This window comes from Mauremys mutica, chromosome 8, assembly GCF_020497125.1.
Source record: "Mauremys mutica isolate MM-2020 ecotype Southern chromosome 8, ASM2049712v1, whole genome shotgun sequence".
Lineage (NCBI taxonomy): Eukaryota > Metazoa > Chordata > Testudines > Geoemydidae > Mauremys > Mauremys mutica.
Genome location: NC_059079.1, coordinates 89283850 through 89308817, shown reverse-complemented (window position 1 = coordinate 89308817; position 24968 = coordinate 89283850). Strand labels below are relative to the sequence as shown.

Here is a 24968-nt window from a genome sequence, read left to right as displayed (position 1 = left end):
GTAGATGGCTGCTTGTTTCTGGCTGGGGTTATTGCTTCCTACAGCCTCTCCAGGGTACCGTCACTTTTCTTCCTTTTTCTTGCTCAGCCTAGAGAGCCGCAAAGCGGCGTTTGAATGACTAGCCTATTGCAAAGCATCCTGGGGACATTTATGCAAATGACAATGTAAATCTGGCCTTCGAGGCTTAAACAGGATTAAGTTATTGAGAAGCTGTTGCAGTCAGTCCAGCAGCATTTTAGCAGCGGCAGACTTTAGAAGCTTAAACTTTTGCAGCCTCGCTAAACCTGAGCGCAATTTGCATATGATTACCCAGGGCACTTTGAGCTGCACTGCAAAGTACTTTGCCTTGACGTAAAGTGTTGGAATTAGGGGTTTCCTGGACTAGGGAAATTTGCACCAGTGTAACTATAATGATATTGAGATACAGACCCACTGCACTAGTGCGCAGTGGGATTTGTGCAGCATATCGACACTGGGGTAACTTCATAGGAGCAGAAAGTCTCAGTGTAGGCAAGACCTACATGTGCCTTGTTCCACTAGATCCCTCAGTGCAGTGTAGATAATAATCCACTATAGATTCAGCTGTCCTCATGGTTGTTTTGTACACCTCACCCTGAGAGGCGAGGCTTTTTTCCTGGTAGTAAGCATTTTCAGAGGCTAAAAGCTCAGGTAAGCATTAACATGGGGAGAAATTGGACACTGATTGCCCAGTGGGTTCCAGCACCAGGCAGAGCAGCTGGCGTGATGCTCCTGAAATGCTGGCCTGCACTATTTTAGCTGCCCACGTGGTAGCAGAGTTACAATTCTTCAGAGATCATGTAGAAATAGTACGGGAATTGTATTTCTTTCCAAGAAAGTGCACAGATTACAGACGGGGGCCTGTGTGCAGATATCGTCTTGGTGAGGCGCTGGGTTAAAGCTTGCCTTCTGCAGCTTGCTTTCGTTAAGATGAAAAAGCAAAGCCCACAATGCTTGTCTTGAAGGCTGCAGGATGGGTGGTTTATTTCCTGACGCCTGAACTCCCGACTTCCCCCCCCCCCACCACTTTCATTCAGGTGTAAGACTTGCAGGCAAAGTCCGATTTGTATCCTCTGAGCATGTGCCATTGACTGTTCCCTGGAGCTGGCTGATGGGGCAGAAATGAGCTAGGCTCCCTGCTTCTGATAGAGTCCCTCCTGAGCTGTAGCAAGGAGTCTGCAGGCCCAGTTTTTCTTGCTGATCCCAGCCTGGTTTGAAGGAGCCAGCACATTCAAAGCCCTGGCTATAGGCCTGAAGCCTAGCACACTCCGCATAAGAGGGAGGCCTTTGTGGAGCTGTCTAATCTGTAGAGCCCAAGTTCACGTTTAGTTTTGAAAGAAGGGAATCCAATATTTGAATTGCAGTTGGTCTCAGGGAGACACCTCATGTAGCTTTCAAGAGAAGGCCTCCCACATGCTAACACGTGGGTTAAACAGCTCTAGAAAGGAGAACATTCAGAGACTTCAGCTTTCCAGATAAATGTCCCGTTCCAGCCCTGTGTCCAAGGTGGCAAAGAGAACTGAGACCTACTCTTCCCGGTGCAACCAGAGTAGAGTTTGGGTCAAAGCTGTGCTGAATCAGGACTTCTTGGGGCATAGCCCTGATCAATGGGGCGTCTCTGCCCCAAGCCAAAGAATTCAGCAATCAAGTAACTTGGCATGTCAGAGCAGCCCAGGCTGCATTTCCCAGCCCTGTTCTCTCTGTTGTAACAGCCCACAGCAATTATGTCAAATATTGTTTTTCTCCTAAAGAACATTCAAAATTGTTGCTGGCAGGCTGTGCTGGTGAGCACTGTCAGGCAGGGAACTAACCTCACCACTGGCTTCTCCTGCCCTGCTTCTAAGAAGCCAACAGGGTGGCTGGCACTGGCTAGTTTCTTAGACAGCTCAGCACCAGAGTGCACATGAGGGCTGGGGGTGGGGGGAAGGGGTCAGAGGGAATCACTGGCTAAAGGTAATAATTGGAGATATACCAATCTCCTAGAACTGGAAGGGACCTTGAAAGGTCATCGAGTCCAGCCCCCTGCCTTCACTAGCAGGACCAATTTTTGCCCCAGATCCCTAAGTGGTCTCCTCAAGGATTGAACTCACAACCCTGGGTTTAGCAGGCCAATGCTCAAACCACTGAGCTATCCCTCCCCCCTTTTTATTAGGCTCTCCCGAGAGATGGAAAAAACTCTATTGAGACACCGCTAAACTTCTACCTCTCTAGTTCTAGAACCAGCTCTGTCCTGGCCTTGGACGCATGAGCCTCGTTCATCTCTCTTTAAAGGTAATTCTGGCTAAGCCCTGGGCAGTTTGTACATCACGGCCTCAGAGGAGGGGTGGGCACGCTCTCTGGGTCATCCTCATAAAGGGGCACTTCTGCAGCAGAACTCTGGTTTTCAAATCCTTCCCCGGAGCCCACCTCAGTCTGTGGAGCCCAAGTCCGCGTATAAGTCCACATTCAGTTCTGAAAGAAAGGAAAACACTTCCTGCCTTGTGAATCCACTATTTGAGTTGTTTGTCTGTGTGTGGCATCAGGTGTTCCCTGGAGCAGGCTGGTGGGATAAAATAAGAGCTTGGCTCTCTGCTGCAGATAGAGGGGGCCCTTGTGGGCTGTCACCGACTGCTGAGAATTAAAAAAACAAACACAAAATGCCCTAGGACAGAGGCTGTCTCTGAGTCTGCCGGTGCATTCTGTGTCATCGTCTATTTAAGTTATAAGCTCCTCACAGCAGGGAGCCTGCTCTTGGTGCTTAACAGTAAATTAATAATAGTTTCAGTGCTCTATCCATCCAGTAACCAGAGTCTCTGTTGAAGTACAGCTCTTTGCAGTGCGTATCCCACTATCGGCAGCTTCTCTGTCCTACTTTAGTCAATAACTGCCATCTTTTCTCCCCGAAAGGAGCATGCAGGAAACTCATGATTTCCGGAAAGCCATGGAAGCCATCTTAAAGTCACTGTCATGTAAGCCACCGAAATTGCACGTCTGGTATTCTCGACAGGCTGCTGGGTGCTCTGCGGTAGCCTTGACCCTCACGTGCCAGTCAATCATGGCTAGGGTCATCCTATGTGATCTTGAATTTGACAGGCAGAAATCCAACCCTCCCACCTTAAAACCTCTTTATTAGGTGAGAAATAGAAACACCATTGTAGATATTCTGAGTTACCTTCGAAGTTTTGCTTCTGCCTTCACCTCCCCACCTTTGTGGTCATGTGGTTACTGACCTCATGGTACCTACGCAGTGCTGCAAATGGCAGCCTTGTGAGTACCCCTGCCAGCTGTTACCCCTGTTCCCAGTGGGTTGTGAGAATCTGGAGTCATTTCCAAAATGAAGTGCATCTCATTGTGGCATAGGGATGCTGCACTGGTTCCCAGTCCCACTGAAGTCAGGTGGGTTTTCCCCTATGGATCTGGAGTGGTGATCAGTTGATTCTCAAATCCCCCGGGCATGTCTCTGAACTTCGCTGAGCTCCAGTGAACACGAACCAGGTGTCTGGAGTGACGGATGGCTCCGAATTTTCAAGTCTCTCTCCATGGGTGTTTGCTGGCCACACACCAAGAACCAACGGGCTGTTTTCCCTATAAACTCTTGCGTGAAATTAGAACAAAGTTTGTTCCTCCCCAAGCCAGCAGGAAAGGCACAGAGTGGGAAAAGGGAAAGCTGGGACCAGCCCAGATCCAGTCTCCCTGGGCAGCAGACCCAGCCTAGCCAAGTCCTACCTACCATTCCCCTATCACCTGACTAGGGTAGGGGGAGGGGAAGAATTGAAAATACTATCACCTGCCCTCCTGCCAAGTGCCTTTATTCCATTTCTCCATGGCAGGCAGCCAAAATGGAATTCTTTCCTCATTGCTAAAGTGAACTTTGTACTGGGCAAAAGTGCTGGGATTGATAAATCCCCTGGAGACAAGTTCTCCATTGACAGAGCTGATACCACTCTGGCAACGCCATCTTCTTTCTACCAACCTGACCTGGATACAGAATTGTGGTTCCTATTACCCTGAGCTGGCTAGTCCCTTGGAATGGGGCTCAAGCAGCAGCATGGCATTACCAAGACACTGATTGCATTCTCTCCCCCCACCCAAGTGCCAGCTGGGCAGCTCAGCATTCCAAGGAGGCATTAGGTTGCAGGAGTTTATTTTTAGACAGCTGTCTTGGGAATGGGTACGTGTCGCATCTGTAGAGAGGATCAAAAGATGTCCCAAGTGCAGGTGTCAGCTGCTCCTTGTGATCTCAACACCAGGATCTTTTTCCTTGTGGCATATCAAAGAGAGCAGGAGAATCTGACTGTTTGCTTTTTTAATTGAAAATATATCTAAAAAGGGGGTTTCTAAAAATAAAAACGGTTGCCTCTGTTCCCATGGGAAGATTTGGGAGATGGAGGGAGCCAGAGCAATTGCTGGAAAACAGATATTTTTGGGGGTAGGCACAAGAAACACGGAAGGAAATCAGGACTGCACTATAACAGGTGATGGGGGAATCTGAAAGCCCAAAGGGCACCAGTGCCCCACAGCTAAACCATATCCACCCGAGAGCAGATGCAGAAAGGGGGAGGGTAAAGGCAGGAAACTGTATCCCTGTAAGTCTACAAGGGGTTGGCTTAGGGGAAATCCAAAGCTTCTGATTTGAAATCCTCCAATTCCCTGGACCCACAGGTTTGACTTGACTCTTTGTCCTTCTAAATGAATTTGGGCTGTTTACGGCATGGGAGGCCGGCTGGGTGAGGAGTTAAAAGCCAAGGCCCTGGCAGGCCTCTGTGAACTTTAAAGATCCCGCAGCCTTTCATGGGTCTGCCCTGGTGTCCTTGGTCAGCATTTCTCCTTCCCACTCTTACACAGTTTGCTTCTGGCACTTGACTGTCCCTCTTGATGCAATGGTGTATTCTAGAGATGGAGCAATGGGTCCAATCCTGTTTGCCTTTCTTGCTTGAATCAGACTTATTGGCACCACTGGGGTAGCAAGGCAAGTGGGTTTTGGCTCTGTAGCTGTAAAAACTTATGGGATCCTTTGGCATGAGGGTGCTTCCTGCATATAGAAACACACATTGTAATGCAGCCTTGCCAGCGGGAAAGACGATGGAGAAAATGCTTTCGGAGCCATTAATAGTTTGAAACTGGTTTCGCTGCCGCTTGTTGGAATGTTGCCCTGTGTTGAGCAGGATGAGTGCAGCTGTGTGGAGGTACTTGGAGCCTTGTTACAGTGCTTGGGTAGGGTCTGTCTCTCTCTAAGGCTCTAGTGCCTGAGCTCCCAGCCACATGAAACCCACTCACAATGCTCCTTGTGGTTGCCTCGCCTTGCAAGCACCCTCCAGACCATTTGCCCTTCCTTTCGCCTTCCCCGAGGGTGGTGTTGATAAACAGAGAAGGAAGCTGGGGGGGTGTGTAATGTTCACTGCTTGTGGAACAGTGTCCTAAGACAGACTGGAAAATATGGACAGGACACACAGTCCCATTCCCCCAGCCTCAGGAAACTAGACCAGTAATCCCAGATTATCCCAATTTAAAAAAAAAAAAATGAGAGTGAAACTGTCTCTTCCATTCCTGTAACTTCTTGTGAAATAGATTTTACTTCCACTTGTTGAATCCTGAAAAGATTATTTAGGGCGCTTTAACGCAGCGCCTGGGGTGTTCTTCTCTCTTCACAGCCTCTCGGATGCTCAGATGTTTGTCTGATCTGAAATGCACTCACCATATAAATAAACTTGCTTCCCCGTTCATCAGAAAACACCCACGGATTAGCCAATAACGGCAAGAATTGTGTCACACCGTTCGCCTCAAGGTTTGAATCCTGCCCTGGCCATTAGTAGAGGCAGACAAACTATTACCAGTGAATGACTTGTGGTGAGTGGCATGAAAGGAGTTGGCGACCTCAACTCAGAAGGGAAGGACAGGGAGCCTGCGCCGTTGAAGTCACTGGGAGTTAGACCCCTGACTTTAGCAGGGGCAGGATCAGAGTATGACTAGGCCATGGAGTCTGATGGACACTCACCCCAGCGCAGGGGGAGACCTGTTTGCAGGGGCAGTGTGTGTGGGAATTTCAGCCTTCCACTAGGCGGCTGTGCCCACTCCCGGTGCAGAGATGAGGCCTTCATCCAGGCCGGCTTTATGAACTGCGGGGCCCGATTTGAATACCTGGGGGTGGTCTGGGGCTTTGGCGGCACAGGGTCCGCTCCAGGTCTTCCTCGGCATTGAAGGACCCCCCACCGCTGAATTGCCACCGAAGACCCGGAGCGGACCCCACCCCCCCTGCCGCTGCTGCCGAAGACCCGGACCCTCCCTGCGGGTGCTGGGTGAGTAAAAGAAATTTAAAAAGTTTCTGTGCAACCTCAGTGGGAATAAGACCCTGTCTGGGGCGGTGGACAGCTGGAACAGAAGAGGGTCAGGACTGAAGAGATTCCTCTCTCTACTCAATAATTGGAGTACATTGACCGAGACACCCAAACCATTTGACACACTTTCAAATTAACATTGGCCTGGGGGGGGGGGTCACTTTTTGCTTTAAACAAATCCCCCCTTCACATTCATTCCTGGCCTCTGCAGCCAGTGCCTTTCACATACCCACGCTCTCTGGTTGGCAGGGCATTGGCATAATGTCAGTGGGGGACTTGCTCTTGGCCACTTGCGCGTCCGTTGTGCCGGTGTCTAACGCAATCATATGTTCTGCTCCTCAGAGAGCCGTGTGGCTTTGCAGCAAGGCAGCCATCGGGAAGGAGGTGGAAACGGGGCAGGTCTCAGCTGCTTTTCATGATTAAATGGATATTTTTAGCTCTGTTCCTAGAGCTTAGATTGGCCTGTGTGCGCCAGGAATTGATTCCTCTCTACACTAGGTTTTTTGAGAGAGAATATATGTGTGTGTGTGTGTGTGTGTGTGTGTGTGTGTGTGTGTGTGTGTGTGTGTGTGTGTGCGTGCGCGCATGCTGGGTTGGACACAATGGAAAGAGAGATGGGAAATTAAGAGTCTTTGTTGCCTTCCTCAGTGACTTGGCTGCACTGAAGGTTGGATAATTTGGAGGTGATACAGTGATGGCTGGGGTTACAGAGTTTGAGTCAAGTGACAGGATGTGGGAAGGCAGAGGGGCAAGAAGATGGGTTTGGGAGACAGAAGAGCTGACTTGTTTAGCTGTGAAACCATCCACACAAAAGTCTTGCCCAGAGCAGGGCTGTTTTATGTGCCTTGTAAGCCTCTTGCTCTCCTCTCTAGTTGCTGACTTATCAGGGCAGTGGGATTAGCCTTAGCCCTGGCTGTCTGCAGCACGTCACCAAAGGCTGGAGTGGCTTAAGTATCCTTGAAGAGCACGGACTGCTGCTTTGCCAGCATCTGGCCTGTATGGTTTTGAGCTTGTGCTCTCTAGAGGAAACCAAGCGATTCCCTTGCAAAAGCACCCCGTTGTGACACTGGCAGAACCTGCGCCGGAGCTTCTGACACACAGATACTGGAGCACAGTTTTGTGGCTGTTTTGACTTGCAGTCTTGCAGGGCAGCGTTCCGAAGTTTCTGATGTGAACTTGAAATGATGTGGGCACTCCCAGTTGATTGGCAAAGTTCACAGTGATCTCCTGTGCCACTTCACTGCCATGTAATTGCTCCAAACTGGGCCATATGCCAGTAAGCTGCTCCTGGGGTAAATATGACCCATAATACTCAGTAATGCTTCCCTCTGCTGCTCTCAACGTTAATATTGGGGGTAGCACATTAATACTACAGCTCCCAGCATGCAATGCTCTGTCTTTATCCCAGCCACTTGACTAGAGATGGAGCATTGCATGCTGGGAGCTGAAATCTCTGCAGGCCACATCTCTGCATTCAAGTTGAAATCTGTTGAAATCTGCTCATTTTAAGCAGATGCGGGTTTGGTTTTGGGGCTCCTGGTAGATTGCCAAGATGGCCTGTGGTTGGGCAATGTTTCAGCACCCTGAGTCAGATGCAACCCAACGTGCATTTCATGAGACCCTGAACTTTGGCTGCTGTATCAGGCTTCTCTGGCGCTGGCAGGTGGAGGAGAGGATGGCCAGGCTCACCTCCTCTTGTCTCTTCACAGTACGAGGTGTCCGGCGAGGAGCACCTTTACTCCGATTTCCCTGAGATTGACCTGTCTCCGTTGGACGCCAGTGACTTTGACTCTGCCAGCTGCTTCAGCGAGCTGCAGTGGTGTGCCGAGCGCTCCGAGACCGAGTCCAGCCAGTACAGCACAGACGACTCTGAGCTCCTTCAGGTACCGTGTGCCATGCAGCTCCCTGGCCCAAGGTAGAGGCCTCCAAGCAGCACTTTCACTCCGGGGCGAATCTTTCCTCCTGGCTCTCCCTCTCCTCTCCTGCCCTCCACCTACAACTACAGGGCACTGATGTTGTCCATTCAGCCCACTGAAAGGAGGAAGCAGCACCTGGGGAGGGGGAGGGACTGCTGTGTTGTCCCCTAGCCTAGCCAAAGAAGAGCAGTAAAGGCTGAGCGATCTGGAGTTAGTCTGTCCTGGCCATTCGCTATGGACCCTATCCAGGTCCCATTGATGTCAGTGGAAAGCCCCTCATTTACTCCAAGGGGCTTTGGAGCAGGTTCTCTCTGAGGGGCACGGTCACCGAGAACAGCTTTCCCACTCCCCGAACTGCCTGTCCAGCCCCTGCCAGCACCCCCCTTCTCCCGCTCCGATCTGCAGCACAGGGAACCAGCACAGGTAGCGTGGGGCACCCAGCCCATGTGCACACACCTCACTACACAGACACATGAAGTCACTGACCAGTGCTGCATATCCAGCCCATTGAAGCCAAGGCCTCCTGTGGGCTTCTCCTCAGGTAACATCACCTCAGCTCCTTCCTTCTCCTAGATCAGCATGGGGAAGCAGAGGACAGGTGGCGGGATGAGGAGGGGAGGGGGTCGGGGCTATTAATATCTCTTCCCCAGCTGATTAGTGCTCCATTAATTTGCACTCCGTTTCTAAATGGGGCAAGCGGAGTAAGGCTATAATGAGGAGGTGGAAGAATAGAAGAGGGCTGCTGAGCCGATCCTCCTGTGATGTATTATTAAAAGGAAATTACAGCGTAGTGCCTAGTGCATCCTGTTTGATTTTAGGTCTGACAGATTGTGCTGGGGTGGGTGGCGGCGGCGGTTTCTAAGAGGCTCAGCAGCAGCATGGAGCGGTGTGGCACAGGAATGTTAATTTCCAGCATGCAGAAAACAGCTTCCCTTTTATCTGATTCTCCAGCTTCAGCATCACCTCTGCATTCTGCGCACACGTTTATTTATAGCAGAGACTCCCTCTCAACGAATTGCGTTCTGAATAGACATGCGAGCATCATGCTGATAGCTGATCTGCGTTCGGGGGGAGGCGCTCTGCTGTCTAATGAGCAAGTAGGAAGGGGCCCACTCATGGGTCACACACAGGATTGTTAGTTCACCCTCTCTCCCCCACAGCCCTGTCACTCCAGACTCCACTCCATTATTGTGCAATCAGGAGGCAGCGTGGCAGCGGATGGGTGGGACACAGGGCTGGGAGACAGGAAATGTGGTTGTGCAGCCCAGCTGTGCCACTGGCTTCCTGTGTGACCTTAGACCAGCAGCTTTTCCCTGCCTCAGGGTCCCCACTTGTAACATGGGGATGATGAAGGGTGTTCCCCATCCAGAAGGCTTTGAGGTCTATGGTTGGGCATAAGCTTTATCATTGTCCCTGTGTGTGTCTATGCCTGTGTGTATACAAACGGGGGTTAGGTGAGTAGATTACCAGGCGCACCAGACTGATGGTCGTAAACAAACACCTTGCTTACAATGTAGAACTGGACCTAAGTCACCAAGTTTGGATCCAGAATCAGATCCACATCCAGACTTCACTGACATTTAGGTGCTTCTTACAGACACACAAATTCATCTCTGGATCTGATCTTCCAGTGCAAGGGGGCTAAGGAGCATGCTGGTCCAGTGTCCTGCTTCTGGCCTCTCTAGTGCAGATACACTGGTTTGCAATAGAAAAAACAGTTGGTGCTTTTAAAACAAGTCAGTGGGGTGGCCCCTTCAACAAGCAGGGAATTTGCATGCGAGTCTCACAGAAAGCCATAGAGTCAATTGCTGGATTAAAAAAAAAAAAAAGAATTGGATTGTTTTTGTCATCAGCACTGACATTTGCACTGATATGCTAAGAAAAGGTACTCAGACCTCATGCGGCAGGGCGTCTAGTAATCGACACAAGAGGTGGGAAGGAATCCCAGCACTGCATGGAGTAAGGGCATTTTCTTCTGAAGCATCAGGGATAGCCCCTGCTGGAGGTGGGACAAGAGACCGGCCGGCCCATTGGTTGGACCCAGTGTGTAGGCTCCATGTAGCTGGAGAGGGATTGTGAGCTCTTTGGACACACTGGCTGTATCTCCCACAGAAGCATCTGGCACCACCACAAGCAGGACCTCTAGGCAGTTTAGGAGGAACATGATGGTAGGTTACAAGTGGTAACAGAATGGGGGGAAAGGCAGAAATGGGCAGCAGGTCCCCTCCCTTCTGTAAATACCTGTCTGTCTATCTAGATAGCTAAGGTATATGGTCCCCATTACAAAGTATCTGAGTGCCTCCCAAAACCCTGAGAGTTAGGGCAGGGTTATTATCTCCATGGTACAGAGGGGGAACTGAGGCACAGAGAGACTAAGGGATTTGCTCAAGGTCACCCAGGGAATCTGTGGCTGAGTCTGGAATTAAATTCACGGCTTCTAAGTCCTAGGCTAATGCTCTAACCACTGGACCATCCTTCCTCTTGTAGCTGTGGCCTTGACATGCCCCATCCCCTCTGGACTGGGAAGGCAATGTCCCCTTTCCCCTAGGTGATGGTAGCACACAGAGAGAAGCCTTGACTCTTCTTCTCCCGCTTAGCGACGGGCCTGCGTTGGAGTCCAGCTCACTGGCACCCGTTAGCAGCCAGTTGTGGATCTTGGCACTGCTTACATTTTTTTGGAGACTTTTAAAAAGCCCCAATGTTTCCGAACTTAACCATAACAATACTAACGTTCTGGCCTTTACGCTGCGTTGCTGCTGTGCTTGAAAAGGCTCCAGTGCAGCTGACAGACCTTCATCACGAGATGCATATTTTCCGCTGAACTTCCTGGGGAAAAGATAAACAGAACAGAAATATAAGAGACAGGCCCGTTAGCAGTGAGCAGGACACAGTGAAATGTATCCCACTGAATTTCTATGCACAGCAGCCAAAAATGGGGCATCCTGACACCTTTTCCCTGGGTCTTGGTGTAGAAATTTCTAGCAGGGTTAGCGGGTTGAAGAAAAGAGTATTTTAATTCTCGTTAGCAGATGCTAACATACATTTGGGCCTCATTTTAGACCCAGATTTATCCCTGTGCTACAGGCAGAGCTGCAATTATCCTACTTATTACTGTCAATTATTTATATCAGGAATGCTACAGTAAATAATCCCATAGAAATGAATCCTCCTGAAGAACTGAATCCAGGTCACTGCACTTACTCCTTTTCTTATGTCCAGCATTCTGAGGTTTTGCCCCAATTTTGGCCTTTGGCAATATGGTTGAAATGATGGTAGTTACAACAGGGTAGGGGCATCAGCAGAGCTGTGTGGAGACCCCAGACTGGAATAGTTGGGGGTCGTGGTTGTAGGTTGGGATTGAGGTGCCTCAGCAGAGCTGAGTGTGGGAGTTCAGGTCTGGAATAGCAGGTGAGTGTTGTAGGTCAGGACTATTAGCAGAGCTGTGATGGAAAAGCCTGCGGCCCTATCAGGTTTTCCTGTGCTGGTCAGGTCAGAGTTTAATAGGCTCACTCTCCTAGTTTCCTTAGAGCCAGTGACAGCATCTTTCTCTTCAAAATATCCGCATGCAGTGTGACACAGTGTCATGACATGTGACAGTACAGCCCCAAGTCAATCCCGATATTACCACCCCCAGGCATTCAAAAATCACGAGGCAGGAGCCAAAAGCATGAGGGTGGCTTAAAAATCATGAGTTTAAAAAATAATAATACATGCTGGGTTCTTTCTCCTTGCTTTCTGATTTCTGAGCCTTTAAGATTCATGACAGTCTCATTTTCAACCCTTTTCTGCAACCACAAAGGCTAGAAACTTCCTTAGTTTTAATTAAAAGCTGAGAGACTCTGATTCTAGTCATTGGGGCTTTAAGAATTAAACAGTGCTTACCAAAAAGGCATGATGGCAGCATTGCCACTGCTGGCAAGTGCCATTCCTGTGCTCCGCCGGATCTGAGGGGATAGGGTCAACCTGGAGGACGACACCACGGACTCCCTTCCATTGGACAGCCCAGGCCTAAGCCCTTCAGATACCCTTCCCTCATTTTGCTGAGCGCTCCAATTCCTCCGTCCCACCCCTCTGAGCTCCAGTGAGTCTCAGGAAGTGCTGGTCAAAAGCAAGAGAACAAGTCAGGTGGAAATTGTGGTCACAGCTTCATGCCAGCTGCCCACAAATTGGGGAAAGAACACATCACCGAGTGTCCTTCCCTGTTTTCAGAGTGTCTGAAATACATCCAGAACAGGAAGGATGGAAGTTAGTTAGAGAGGAAGCTGCTGCTGGGAATCCACTGCAACAGCTCCTAATTTAAAGGGGGGATTGAGTTGGGTGGCGGGTTGTTTTTTTTTTAAAGACGCTTGTGCAAGTGTGATTCAGAATGATACAGCCAACCCCTTGCAACTTAACCCCCCCCGCCTCCCAGTAGAGAAATAATACGCCTGTTCAGAGATGTTCAGTGAATCCTGAAAGAATGCAGTCAGTCTGTTGAAGGAATGAGCTTTCCATGCACCAAGCCCAAGTAAATTCATCTAACAGCGTTCATTTGGAAGTGAGTATTCACGGATGGTTGAGTAGGCCAGGGTCTCTCAAACTGCCTACCGTAGAGCAACTACCCTTGGAGCTACTGAGGCCAGCCATGGCAACTTGCTGGGAACCAGAAGGGCACAATAAATTTGTATAAAATGGACCAGATTGCAGCCGCTCTTGGGCCTGATTCTGCTTTCACCCTGGGGTCAATTGGGAGCAGTCCTGCTGAAGTCAGTGGAGTAGGACAGATGCAAACCTGGCATCGGTGATGGAAGTAGGGTGACCAGACAGCAAGTGTGAAAAATCGGGACAGGGGGTGGGGGGTAATAGGAGCTGAAGGCGGCATGGGAGCTGATTTTCAGTGGCACTCACACTGCCTGGGTCCTGGCCACGGGTCCGGGGGGCTCTGCATTTTAATTTAATTTTAAATGAAGCTTCTTAAACATTTTAAAAGCCTTATTTATTTTACATACAACCATAGTTTAGTTATATATGATAGACTTATAGAAAGAGACCTTCTAAAAATGTTAACATGTATGACTGGCACGCGAAACCTTAAATTAGGGTGAATAAATGAAGACTCGGCACACCGCTTCTGAAAGGTTGCCGACCCCTGACCTAGATGGAAGAATGAGGCCCCCTTTTAAATAATATGGTGGGGCAGCTTGTGGGAGCTGTATTTACGCCCCCTAGAGGTAGCCTGCAATGGAAATGTCGGCTGGCGCTCACTGCTTTGTGCAAATCTCTCTTGCTTTTCAGATAATAGACAGTGAGAATGAAGCCCTGCTGGCGGCCCTCACCGAAACACTGGATGAAATACAGGAAGATGACATGGGCCTGGCTGCCTTCCACACTATGGAAGAAAGGGACGTGCCCAACCACACCTGTGCCTCACCAGCCCCTCCCCCCAAACCAGTCGCCCCCACCCCGGGGGGGCCCCCTTTGGCCCCTGAGGTTGATGAGCTGTCTCTAGTAAGAACCCACTTCCTACTGTTTAAGGTGGATTTGGATGAGCCTCTGATAAGCCGGCTGCATGGGTATGATAGGAAGCAAAGGTCTGAATCTTTTCATTTTAGGCTTAAAACTCTTAACCGTCGATACAAAGCATATACCTGTATTGTATACGTATACATGTGCCGCGCCATCGCTGTCACCTCCATCACCATCCTCATGGGAACAAGCTGACTGCTGCTGTGTGCAAAGGGCAGTGGGTGTTAGCAGATGGGCAAAATCCATTTTCCAGCCTCCCAAACCAGGGAGGATTTGGTCTGGGGTCTCATTTTATCTGAACCCCACCATGGTTGGGCTACCGGGGTCTCATTGTGGCCCATTCCTGCCCCCACTCCACCCCAGAGCTCCCCATCATTCCACTGCATCTCACTAGAGCACCTGGGGACAGTTCCCAACCATTTCCCCTGATCCCCAAACCTCCACCTGTAGGCCTGGCCTTTCTCCCTCACCTTCAGGGTGTGTGTTCAGGGCCAGCGCTCCTCAGCTTGTGCTGGAGAGAGGGGACTCAGCCTGGTTGTAATCCTAGCCTTTGCACCTTATCTGTGGCCTGAGTTTGAGAACCTCCCGTTAAGTTAATCACCCTGCAAGGAAGTGGGGAAGAGGAAAGAGAGGTACAGCTGATGTCACCCCTCCAGCCCTTCCCACAAAAAGAGCAGCCCATCTTTTCTCTCCCAGCCAGAGCTGCATGCGCTCTGAGGTTGGCCTGGGCCTGCATAGCCTGCAGTTCCCCATGCCCATTGGGGAAACCCTTGAACACGCCTGCCCTGAAGGAGGCCTCTCTGTGGCTTTGTGCGGTTTCTGTGTTCCAATCCCACCTCCAAGTCTTTCCCGTGAATCCTGTGCTTTATCCTACCGCTCCTTGGAACCCAGCTTCACTCACAGCTTGAGCAGGAGAGCCCTGGCATTGCCGCCAGGTGGTACAAGGCTTCCTGGGCCATATATAAGAGCGTCCCTGCTGGTCTGATATAGCCGAGCTGGGCCTGTAGCTCATTCACCAGCCAGAGCACTCCGTCCATGGGGGAGGATTCCCCCCTACCGCTCTGTTGTGTAATGACTGAAAGGCATGGTTTATATAAAAGTGCATTGCGGCATCTAGTGGTGAAAGCGTGCATTTCCACTTGACACTAATTATCTGCGTGTGTGAGGGGTGTATATATCACACACAATGTGTATGTGTATATATAGGATGTATACGTTGCAGGGGGAAAGCACTTACACTTCTTATAAATGGGAAGTGCACAATTAAGCCCCTGTTGAAATTTCAATGCAGAACCTGACCAAGAGAGCAGAAACGCTGTTGTGTGAACCTCCCACTTCAATAACCGTTATCATGGGCCTGGTCTTAAAAGGAGGCCGCTAAATTTGCAGGCCATCTTTGAAGACCAAGCCCTAGATATTCCACGTGTGTACGTTCCCATAGAGCCTAAGCAGTCGCCTTGCTATTGATCTAGGCTTCAGCACTAGCACGACGCATGTGGAACATGGAATGTTTTTTTAAAATGTTTTGAACAGAAGACTGTGCTAACCCTGTGATCAGAAATGAGTACGCCATGATGCTGTGTAACCTAAGGAAATTCTAGCTCAGCTGTTGTCACCAGACCCTCTTGATGGGATTACAGTGGAATTCACATCGGGGTCACATTGGGGGAGATTCCCAATAAATACTTGGCACTTACACAGAGCTTTATATCTTCAAAGCATTTTTCAAGGTAATTGATTAATTCAAGCCCCTTTGGATCGTTACTGCCAGATAATCCTTGCATGGGGACTCATGTGAGCTGCCCAAATCAGATGCATACATAGAACTAAAATCACCATCTGAAAAGGACAAAATTGTTTTGGTGGGTTATTTAAATGCCCCGGCAGTGCTGGTGACTTTAATAGGAGGTGCCATGGGGTACAATGCAGTGTGGTTTTGGGCAAGCAAATTCACCTCTTTGGGCAGCCTTTTCCTATCTTGCAGAGCTACAGGGGTGTTATGAGCAGCAATGTGTCAATGCTTGTAAAGTGTTCTGAAGACATAAAGCACTTCCACAGGCTATAAAATTCTTTACCTGGAGCCAAGTAACATGCAGAGAGGTGTGAAATTCTTTCCTGCTTCGTTCTATGATCCTTACAGCTGACAGCCCCAGCCTGAGCCAAGGGCAGATACAGGCACACTAATGGTTTGTGGTTCTTGGCTTCAGTGACTGGAGATCACTGAACCCGCCTCACGTGTGTGCAGTAGAGGTTAGCCCGCGATCGATTGCAGTTCGCGCTGGAATTCCCATTCTTTTTCTCGACACTTCTCTTTTTTAGCTGAAGAAGTTGCTTCTTTCTCCATCCCACGTGCCTCCAAGCTGTGAGGCTCAGAGAGAAGGGAGTGCACGACGCCAGGGGCCCCCAAAATCCAGACCCCAGCGACCCTGCACAAAGGTATTTCCCATCCCAGCTGCCATGGCCCCATCCCAGCAGGGAATGCGAGGGATGCCCCCACGCCTGCCCCTCTCCTCGTCACCCAATCTCAAGACTGGCATTCAGAAACCAAGCCAGCCAAATGGTGGTTCCATGGAGGGATAAACAGCCTCTGAGTGAAGCTACTGGGGGATAATGAGCCCTGGAGATGAAGCTGGTGGAAAATAGACTTGGCCTAAGAGTGTCATGATCTGAAGGGAAAGTGCTATGCATGGGGAAATAGCCTCTCTCAAAGTGGACTGTCTAACCCTGAAGAGATTCTGGAGAGAGCCTACCTACCCTATCTGTGCATTTGGGACAGCTTGTTCGCAGTGGGGCTGAAGGTGAAAGCCTCTCACAGTTTCACTGAAGTCAGTTCTTTGGAGTTCTGATTTATAAAATCCCCCCGTCCCAATTATAGTAGAACTTGCTCTTGGTTGAGTTGACTTATCCTGGGGAGAGCTGCATGCAAAATTGCAGAGCCCAAACCAATCATTTAAGCTAATCCCCTGAAATCCAACGCAAGCCACCATCAAAGATTTTCCATTCGGATAATGGAAATTGTGCAGTGCATTAGATAGGTGGGCTTAGATTGCCTGGGGAAGGCAGAAAAAATCTGCCAGGGCATTGTTCCATATCAGCTGCAATGGGGGAAGGAAAGCACTGGTGTTGTCACAGACACCAGCTAGAAAGAGATCAGCTGTGTCTGACGGAATCCATGTAGCTGCCTCCATGTAACCTGCCTATCTAGCTAGTAGGTTTCCATAGTACCTGCACTATTTTCTGCCACATAACTGAAGGGTGAGAACTGACTCTGCTCAGAGGCCCAAGCAGAGCAACCACAGCATATGAATGTGTTACCTGGGTTCAGAGAGATGAGGTGGGTGAGGCAATATCTTTTATCAGACCAACTTCTGTTGGTGAGAGAGACAAGCTTTCGAGCTACACAGAGCTCTTCCTCGCTGTAGCTCGAAAACTCGTCTCTCTCACCAAGAGAAATTGGTCCAATAAAAGATATTACCTCACCCACCTTGTCTCTCTAATATCCTGGGGCTGACAGCTACACCACCACTGCAGACATAGTTGGGCTCAGTCACTCTCTTGTTCTACAGTTGGACTGAGTCAGTGACGAGAGATGCTAGTCACCCCTCTGGAGTCAAGTGGGTGCTTTAGGGGTTCAGCTGCCATCCTAGCCCTGCTGCAGGGTGAGGGAGATCCAGAGAGCCTGAATGGTGCAGGAAGTAGGCTCTGTATCCCAGCACCTTTCTCTTCTAGGTAGCTGGTGCAAATTCAGCCCAGGTCAGTTGTAACCAAAAGCCAGTTCCATCTGCCGGCTCTTGGACAGCTTGAATGAAACAAATTTTGGAGCGGGCTGCTCAGTCTGTTCAGATCACAGAGACCACCACATCAGTGATGGGCAGCTCCACAAAAAAGTCACGCCTGGAAGGGCTATGAAGATGGAGCCCCCTCATCCAGAGAGGCGCTCCAGAAGGCTGTGGTTTGCCCTGTGACATTCCGGGATGCAGTCCAGACCAGAGAGGGGCTGTGCTAAACTTCAGATTTGCCTGGTCTCCTGGCTGTCTCAAGACTTCATATGTAAAATGAGATAAACACACATTCCTTTGTTTAAGATAGGCCTGCTTGACAAGTTTTGCCTAATCAGGGCTACGTGAGTTTGAACATGTGCCACCATCAGCATTCAGGGGGAACTCTTAACTTTGCGTATAATTGCTACACACATTTCCCCATGGTACTATTGACCAGCAAGTTACTAGTTTTCAAATGATACCATACAAGGCATATTTTGTACAAAGACTATTACAGTGTGCAGGGTGTGAATACAGGGGTGCATTCCATCACACTAAGACACCCCAGTCCTCTGGCTAATGAACAGCCTGTGGTTTACAAGATGGGCAGGCTAGCGCGGGTGACCATGATGAATCGGGATCAAGGCACTATGGGCGTGTCTACACTGCAGCTGGGAGGTGTGATTCCCAGCATGGGCAGACAGACTTGTACTAGCTCAGCTTGAGCTAGCATGGTAAAAAATTGTGACATGGGCGGTGGCTCGGGCTGGCTGCCTGAGCTCAGAGTCAGGGGGTTGGGTGGGCTTGGATTCAAGCAACCAATCCAAACTGCCACTGGTGCCGCAACGTCCACGCTGCTATTTTTAGTGCACTAGTTTGAGTGGAGCTAGTGCAAGTCTGTCTGCCTGGGCTGGAAATCTCGCCTCCCAGCTGTAGTGTAGACATACGCTCTTAGGCCAAGTCCATTTCCTCATCTGTTCGCAGGCAGTTCTCATAATCCTCCCAGAGGCGTCACTCAGAGGCTGTTCTTCATCCCTGTCTGTTTCAAAGAAGGAAAGCAACCTTCATCCACTCTCCCCAAAGAGCAGAGGCTAGGAGAAGGTCCTTGCTGTGCTGCCTTGCCCGACTCATGGTCTCAGCTCAGGGATCAGACCCGGCAGCAGTAGGGGCCCAGGCAGCAGATGAAGGAACCATTGCTATTGAACGTTCATGTGTCTCCACTGAGATGTAATGAGCTGTGATCCGGCCCACTCAACTGGCTGTGGTGAAGTAGAAATACCTAGGGCAGAGATCTCCATAACCACCTTGAGGACAGATCCCAGCAGACTGCTGAGGCCGGATGTGCCTTCCTTCACTGCTAACAAACAAACCCAGAAACACTGCATTGTTTGCCGATTCTTTGCAGGGATGACTGAGCCTGCTTTAGTAACTCTGCGCTTACCATGTTCTGAAGGTCCTGGGCCTGGAGAGCTGTTCTCACTAAAAATACTCAGCCCTTGTTTCAAAGTGGCCTTGTGAACCCAGGCAGAGTAGAGCCTGCCTAATGGCAGTGCATGACTGGGTGTGAGTGGGGCAGAGGGGACGGGAAGCCACTGCAAATGACTTCATTTAGAGCAAGGATGATACACGGAGCGCCAAGTATCCTCGGCCCTTCCATTATCCCAGGGACAGCGCAGGTTAATTATTTATAATTGTTCAAAATGTCCTAATAAATGTTGTATACTGTTTAAATCTGGGAACATGGGAACTTGCTCCAGTCTCTGCAGTGGAGACTTTGCTGAGAGCCAAGGCTGGCAGCCTGTGCCGTTAGGGAAGTCCTGCTGTCACTCCGTGCTAGACAGGTTCTAAAGATGTTCAGTGAAGCAATTGCTCTGTCCATGTAAGCAGGCAGTGCAAACAGTGGCTCATCACAGGAACAGGCTCTGCTCCCCAGAGAGGGCCCACTTCCTTACTCCTTATGCTGGGTGAGAAAATGGGCCCAGGGTCTGTTTCCCCCTAGCATTGTTCAGTGAAATAACTGGACGTGGTACATGTCCCCCTAGTGGGTTTGTTGCTCCCACAGAGTGTATTTCTGCAGGTGGGGAGTCTTGTGTTGCAGTAGTTAAACAGCCTCATTTTAGGGCTTGGGGGCTGAGTCTGTTCTCACGGGGACATCTCTCTTCTGTCTCTGAAGGCGGAGGGTCCCCGGGACAGAAAGTTGAGCCCTCTCCAGGCTCAGAGTCGGAGCTGCACAGAGCTGCACAAGCACCTCACCTCCACCACACGCTGCCCACAGACCAAAGCCACCTGGCCGCCGGACGAGTACCAAGGCAGCAGCAGCCGCTCCCCTCTGAGTCACTCTGCACACAGTGGAGACGACAGCGACTCGAGCGAAGACTCGCTGAGCTCCAGTGAGATCCCGGTGACTCCTCGCTCCTCTGAGGACGGCGCCAGCGAGAAGGCCATGCACACAGTGGTGAAGCTCATCCGTTACATGCATACCTACTGCCTTCCTCCGAGGAAGCTGCCTCTCAGAGACCCTGCAGATGTGAAGCACCAGCACTGCAACAGCCCCTACAAGAGAGCAAAGCCAGACTGCCCTTTGCAGATACCTCCCCTTTGCAGCCAGGAGAGCCGAACAGCCTGCACCTTGCAAGCAACGGCCGGCTGCAAGAAGCCTAGAGCCACATGGCCTGAGTTCTCCATCCTGAAGGAGCTACTGGCCCGGGACCTGCTGTGTGACGTGAGCAAGCCGTACAGATTGGCCAAACCCGTGTACGCTTCCTTGGTCAGGCCTCATGGCTCCAAGTCTCATGGAGCATCTGCTCAGGAGGCTGAGGGCTCTCCTGGGAGATATCAGTCCAGAGCCAAAATGCTTCTGGAGAAAGCAGAGCTAAGGCAAAGCCCCAAGGCTGAGGCCGAAGCCAGGAGAGAGACCAGCAGCCCAGAGGATGCCACTCTCCCAGCCCAGCAAACCTCAGGGAAAGGGGGACGGAAGCAGGAGAGCGCTATTTATGCTGTCCGGCGCTCCAAGAGACTCAACCCTGAGCTTGGCCACTGGCTGTCATTTCTTGATGAGCCTCTCCCAGAGCCATCTGTTCCCAGAGAGGCAGCAGAGAGCCGGGCGAAGGACGCTCTCGCCTCCCGAGAGCCCACATTGTGCCCAGCCCTGGAGAACTTCGATGCAGAAGAGCCAGCGGCAGAGGTGGAGGTGGGTGGCACAGACGAGAGGGACAGCAGGTGTCAAAACCACCCAGAGACCCAGACCCCCATGCTGGGAAGCCCAGTTGAGGGGGAAGGATGTGAGGTGGACGAGAGCCAGCACTGCACCCCGTTGCATGAAACAGGTAAGGAGGAGAGTGTGTGCAGGGGCCTAGAAGTGAATTAACGCCAGCATTGACCTGGCATTGCCAAAACTAATGCTTAAAGGAACCCTGGCTGACTCTGTTCTTCCCAGGCCATCAGTGCATGAGGGGCTTAGGAGAGGCTGAGCTGGTCTGCGGTGTTCTAAGCAGTAGCCCTGCATGTCAGATCCAGTGCGCTCGCTGGGTGCTGCTGCCTGGCTGACGTAGGAAACATTTGTGCATGTGCCCATGAATGGCTGAGCACTGCAGACCCCAGAGCCAGTGGGGCAAACACCAAACTTCTTCAATGCTGTTGGGGTTTTTCTGTGCAACTTGTGGGGTGCATAGTCCAGTGGGCAGGGCGAGGGCTGGGAGACCAGCTCTGCCATTGGGTCACTGTGACCTTGGCCAAGCTGCTTCCCCTCTCTGTGCCTCAGTTTCTCCATCTTTAAAATGGGGGTAAGGACACAGATCCTCCTTTGTGAAGTACGTTGAGATCTGTCGCTGGAAAGCACAAAGACACTGTCTACTGAGTGAATCACTGCAAAACCACCTGCGAAGGATCTCCCCATTTTCTCATCCTATAGAATACTACCCCTCCAGCTGAGGAGCGGGCCGGAGCTCCCCCTGGAATATTATTAATTATTAGCAGCACCTTAGCATGTGCATGGTGAAAGCGCTTTACAAAGATTATGTGATTAACCCTCACAATGTAGGCAGGTATTATCCAGTTTGGTAGATGGGGAAACCAAATCACAGAGAGGCAAAGTCACTTGCCTAGGCCACACAGCAAGCCATGACCAAACTAGGGCTAGAACTCAGAGCCCCTGGTGCCCAAGCCCACACCGAATCTGCTAGCCCACGCTGCCTCCTCTTTCTGGGTGTGATGCAATCAATCAGTCTGAAGGGAATGCAGCATGTTCAGTAATTCTGCTTCTCTCCGTGTCTTTCAGAAACACCCACGTGTCTCACGCTGTCCTTGGCACAAACGTAAGTGTAAAACAAAATACTTACCAGCAATTTAAACCCAACCCGGGGGCAGTCTGGGCCAGCATGACTGCCAGGTGGCCTGTAGTTTTGCCTGGGTGGACATGCGTTTTAAAAGCCAATGTTAAAATAGCCAGCCAGGCAAAACTTCAGGACTTTTACCAACCAGGCAAAGAGGATGTGCAGCAGGGAGGGGACATTTGACTAGCCGTGGCATGTGTTTGAAGCATAGTGTCTTGGACTGGGATCCTAAATGCAAGGGATAGCATAGCTCCAGGCCCTCAAATTCAGGGCAGGTTATGCCTATGGATTGCTCTGCTGAAAGCCTTATAAGTGCCATATGCTGGAGAGAAGATAGTGGGGGCACTTCTCTGGCTTCTTTCCCTGGAAATAAGGAATTGGAGCTCTGGCTGTGAGGGATACATTTCTGCTGGAGTGACTCTCTAGCTGCCTGTTCCTCTGTCTCAGCTGGGAGGGAAAATGGAAATGCTTCAGAAGCTTGGATTCTGCCCCACCCCCCAATCATGTACTAGCCCTGATGCCACAGAGAGTCGGAGAGGGACACAGTAGGCGTCCTGTATGGGTGACATCTCCTGTTCCCCCTTTGCTTGTGGTCTCTGTGCTGCTCTTTCAGCAGTACTCTCAGTCTCTGATGTTCATATAAACACCTCCCTGCTCCTCTAATGTTCTTCTCCTCTCCAGTGATCCTACATTTGGGAAGAGGAACTTTGAGCAGGTGCTGACTGTAGAGCTGTGTGGGACTGCAGGTAAGCCACTCATGTAAAGAGGCGGTGCTCCCTTCCTTTGTTGTTGGGATTCTCCCTGTGTACGTTGGAAGGTGAGGGGAAACAATACCAAAAATGCAGTGTGAAATAGTCTGGCGCTAACTGCTTCTAGATGTGGTGGGGGTTGTGGTAATCTGAGGAATTATTATAACAGTGTAAATATAATGGATTTTAGTAATAAAAACCTACATTTCTATAGTGCCTTTCATCTGAAAGGATCCCTCAGCACTTTACAACTACTCATTTAAGCAATTCAGATACCACTGAAATGCAACCACCTCTGGGGTGGAGCATAGCAGCTGTTCAACGGTGCACCGCAACACCGCACAACATATCCATCCAGGAAGTGAGGAGGAATCCTGTATTGAACTGAAACTATGGAAAATATAAAGAGCCAAATTGTACATTATCCACTTGAATTTGGTCAGAACCCCCAGGATAAAGTTAACTGTTAATGGGAGCATTTCCACTGACTTTAAGGGGGGTTGGATTAGGCCCCAAATCCTTGCTTTTCCAAAAATTGCTAAAGGATTGACAAGGACTATGTGAACTGGGCTCACAACTGGTCTGCTATTGAGGGCATTTGCCAGGGAGGTCTCCCTTCCAAGCACCTGCTGACCTCAGCTGCCACACGGGTGCCCAGCTCCTTTGACAATCCAGTCAAAGGCCTTTCTTACCAATGTGTTTTGAGGAGGAGGCAGGAAGGGGATCCTGTGGGCCCCTCTAGCTGCAATCCACTGTGGTTTTGCAATGACCCCCTTCAGAAGACAGGAGTAGCTAGCAGGGAGCCCCTCTCTACAGAGTAGAGGGTTGGTGGCTCTCCATAGCGTCCCCAGACCTAGCTCCTCTTGCTGTGACCAGTTGTGGTAATAGCGGGAAAGCTCTGCTCAAAGAGTTTCACTCTTGTGGTTTGTTGTGTGTGGGGGGTCAAGGTCTCACACCGCCTACCACTCCGCCGTACAAGCCTGCTGAGGAGGACCTGTATAAGCCGGACATTCCCCATGGGTCAGCGAAAGAGGAAGCCACCTTCACCTCCTCCATCCCAGGGCCAAGAACCTCAGCAGTGGCAGTCAAAGTGGCAGCCCCCAGGAAACTCATGAAGAAGCACCCAGAGCGAACAGAGCTTTACGCACACCTGAGCCGAGCTGCCGTGCGCCCTTCCTCCTCAGAGCAGCAGGGGCTGCTGAAGCGGCCATTTTCTCGCTCTTTCGGGGACCACGACTACTGCCAGGTGCTGAAACCCGAGGCCACGCTCCAGAGGAAAGTGCTGAAATCCTGGGAGCCCCAGAGCCAGGCGGAGGGTGAGCACAAGCGAAGAGTGCCCGACGCACACTATCAGGGGTCGGGGAAGGGCGCGGCCCTGTGGAAGGAGTGCAGCAAACAGCTCAGAGACCAGGAGATCAGAGCCAGCTTAACCAAGCACTTCGGCTTCCTGGACAGTGCCCTTGAAGACGAAGACACAGCCTTCTGCAAGACCCCCGAATATGACACTGTCTTCGAAGATAGCTGCAGTGAGAGCAGCTCCCCCGTGGAGGAGGAGGAGGAGGAGGAAGAGGAAGAACATTGTGAGCGTCCATTGCGCAGGAACCCACTTGCCAGGTCCAGTTTGCACCACTGTTCCCGGAGCAGATCCAGTTCTGGGTCTTCATGCTGCAGGTCCAGGTCTCCAGCAAACAGACGGACTTTCAGGTATAGTTGGGCAGCTGGCAGGAGGGGAAGGGTGGGACTGATGAGTCCCAGCCTGCAAGCACATCTCAAGCAAAATAATTTCTTAGGGGTTTATACTGGGGGGTATAAGAGAGGCAGGTGAACAGAGCCCTGGCCTGGGCTCTGCCACCAAATCCTTGTGTGACCTTGAGCAAGTCATTTCTCCATCTCTCTGGGCCTCATTTTCCCCATCTGTCAAATGAGGATAAATTTGTTTTCCCTGGTGAAGCACTGTGAGATGCCAAGACAAAAAGCCGGTGCTAGAGATGTGCCAAGTGATGTTCTTGTGTCAGTGTGACGAACACACAGACCCCAAAGCGAAGCCAAGGTGGTCCCCCCCATTCCCAGGAATACATCCAAGCATTCAACCCCAAAGATCCACTCAGGTGTTAAGCGTCAGGTGTCAGCCCTGACACACCGAACAGTGCAGAGTTAACACTGAACACCTCCACAGAGCATAGGTGCCAACTCTGTGAGTGCTCCGGGGCTGGAGCACCTACGGGAAAAAAAACAGTGGGTGCTCAGCAGCCCCACGAATCAGCTTCTCCCCCTCCCCCACAGTGCCTCCCGCCCACCGGTGGGCCCTAGCGATCAGCTCCTCCCGTTTCCTCCCAGTGTCTCCCGCCTGCCACGATCAGCTGTGCAATGGCGT

The 24968-nt window shown here is 50.8% G+C and overlaps 1 protein-coding gene across 1 annotated transcript in view; it reads left to right on the top strand.

Moving 5' to 3' along the window:
- The window catches only part of PPARGC1B (PPARG coactivator 1 beta), a 95960-nt gene that overhangs the window by 57981 nt on the left and 13011 nt on the right, over positions 1–24968 (top strand). The window contains exons 2-8 of the mRNA XM_045028474.1: positions 8042–8215; positions 13523–13735; positions 16073–16189; positions 19688–20840; positions 21791–21827; positions 22527–22591; positions 23542–24298. Of these exons, the coding sequence (XP_044884409.1) occupies positions 8042–8215; positions 13523–13735; positions 16073–16189; positions 19688–20840; positions 21791–21827; positions 22527–22591; positions 23542–24298 (2516 nt within the window). The remainder of the gene's footprint in view (positions 1–8041; positions 8216–13522; positions 13736–16072; positions 16190–19687; positions 20841–21790; positions 21828–22526; positions 22592–23541; positions 24299–24968) is intronic.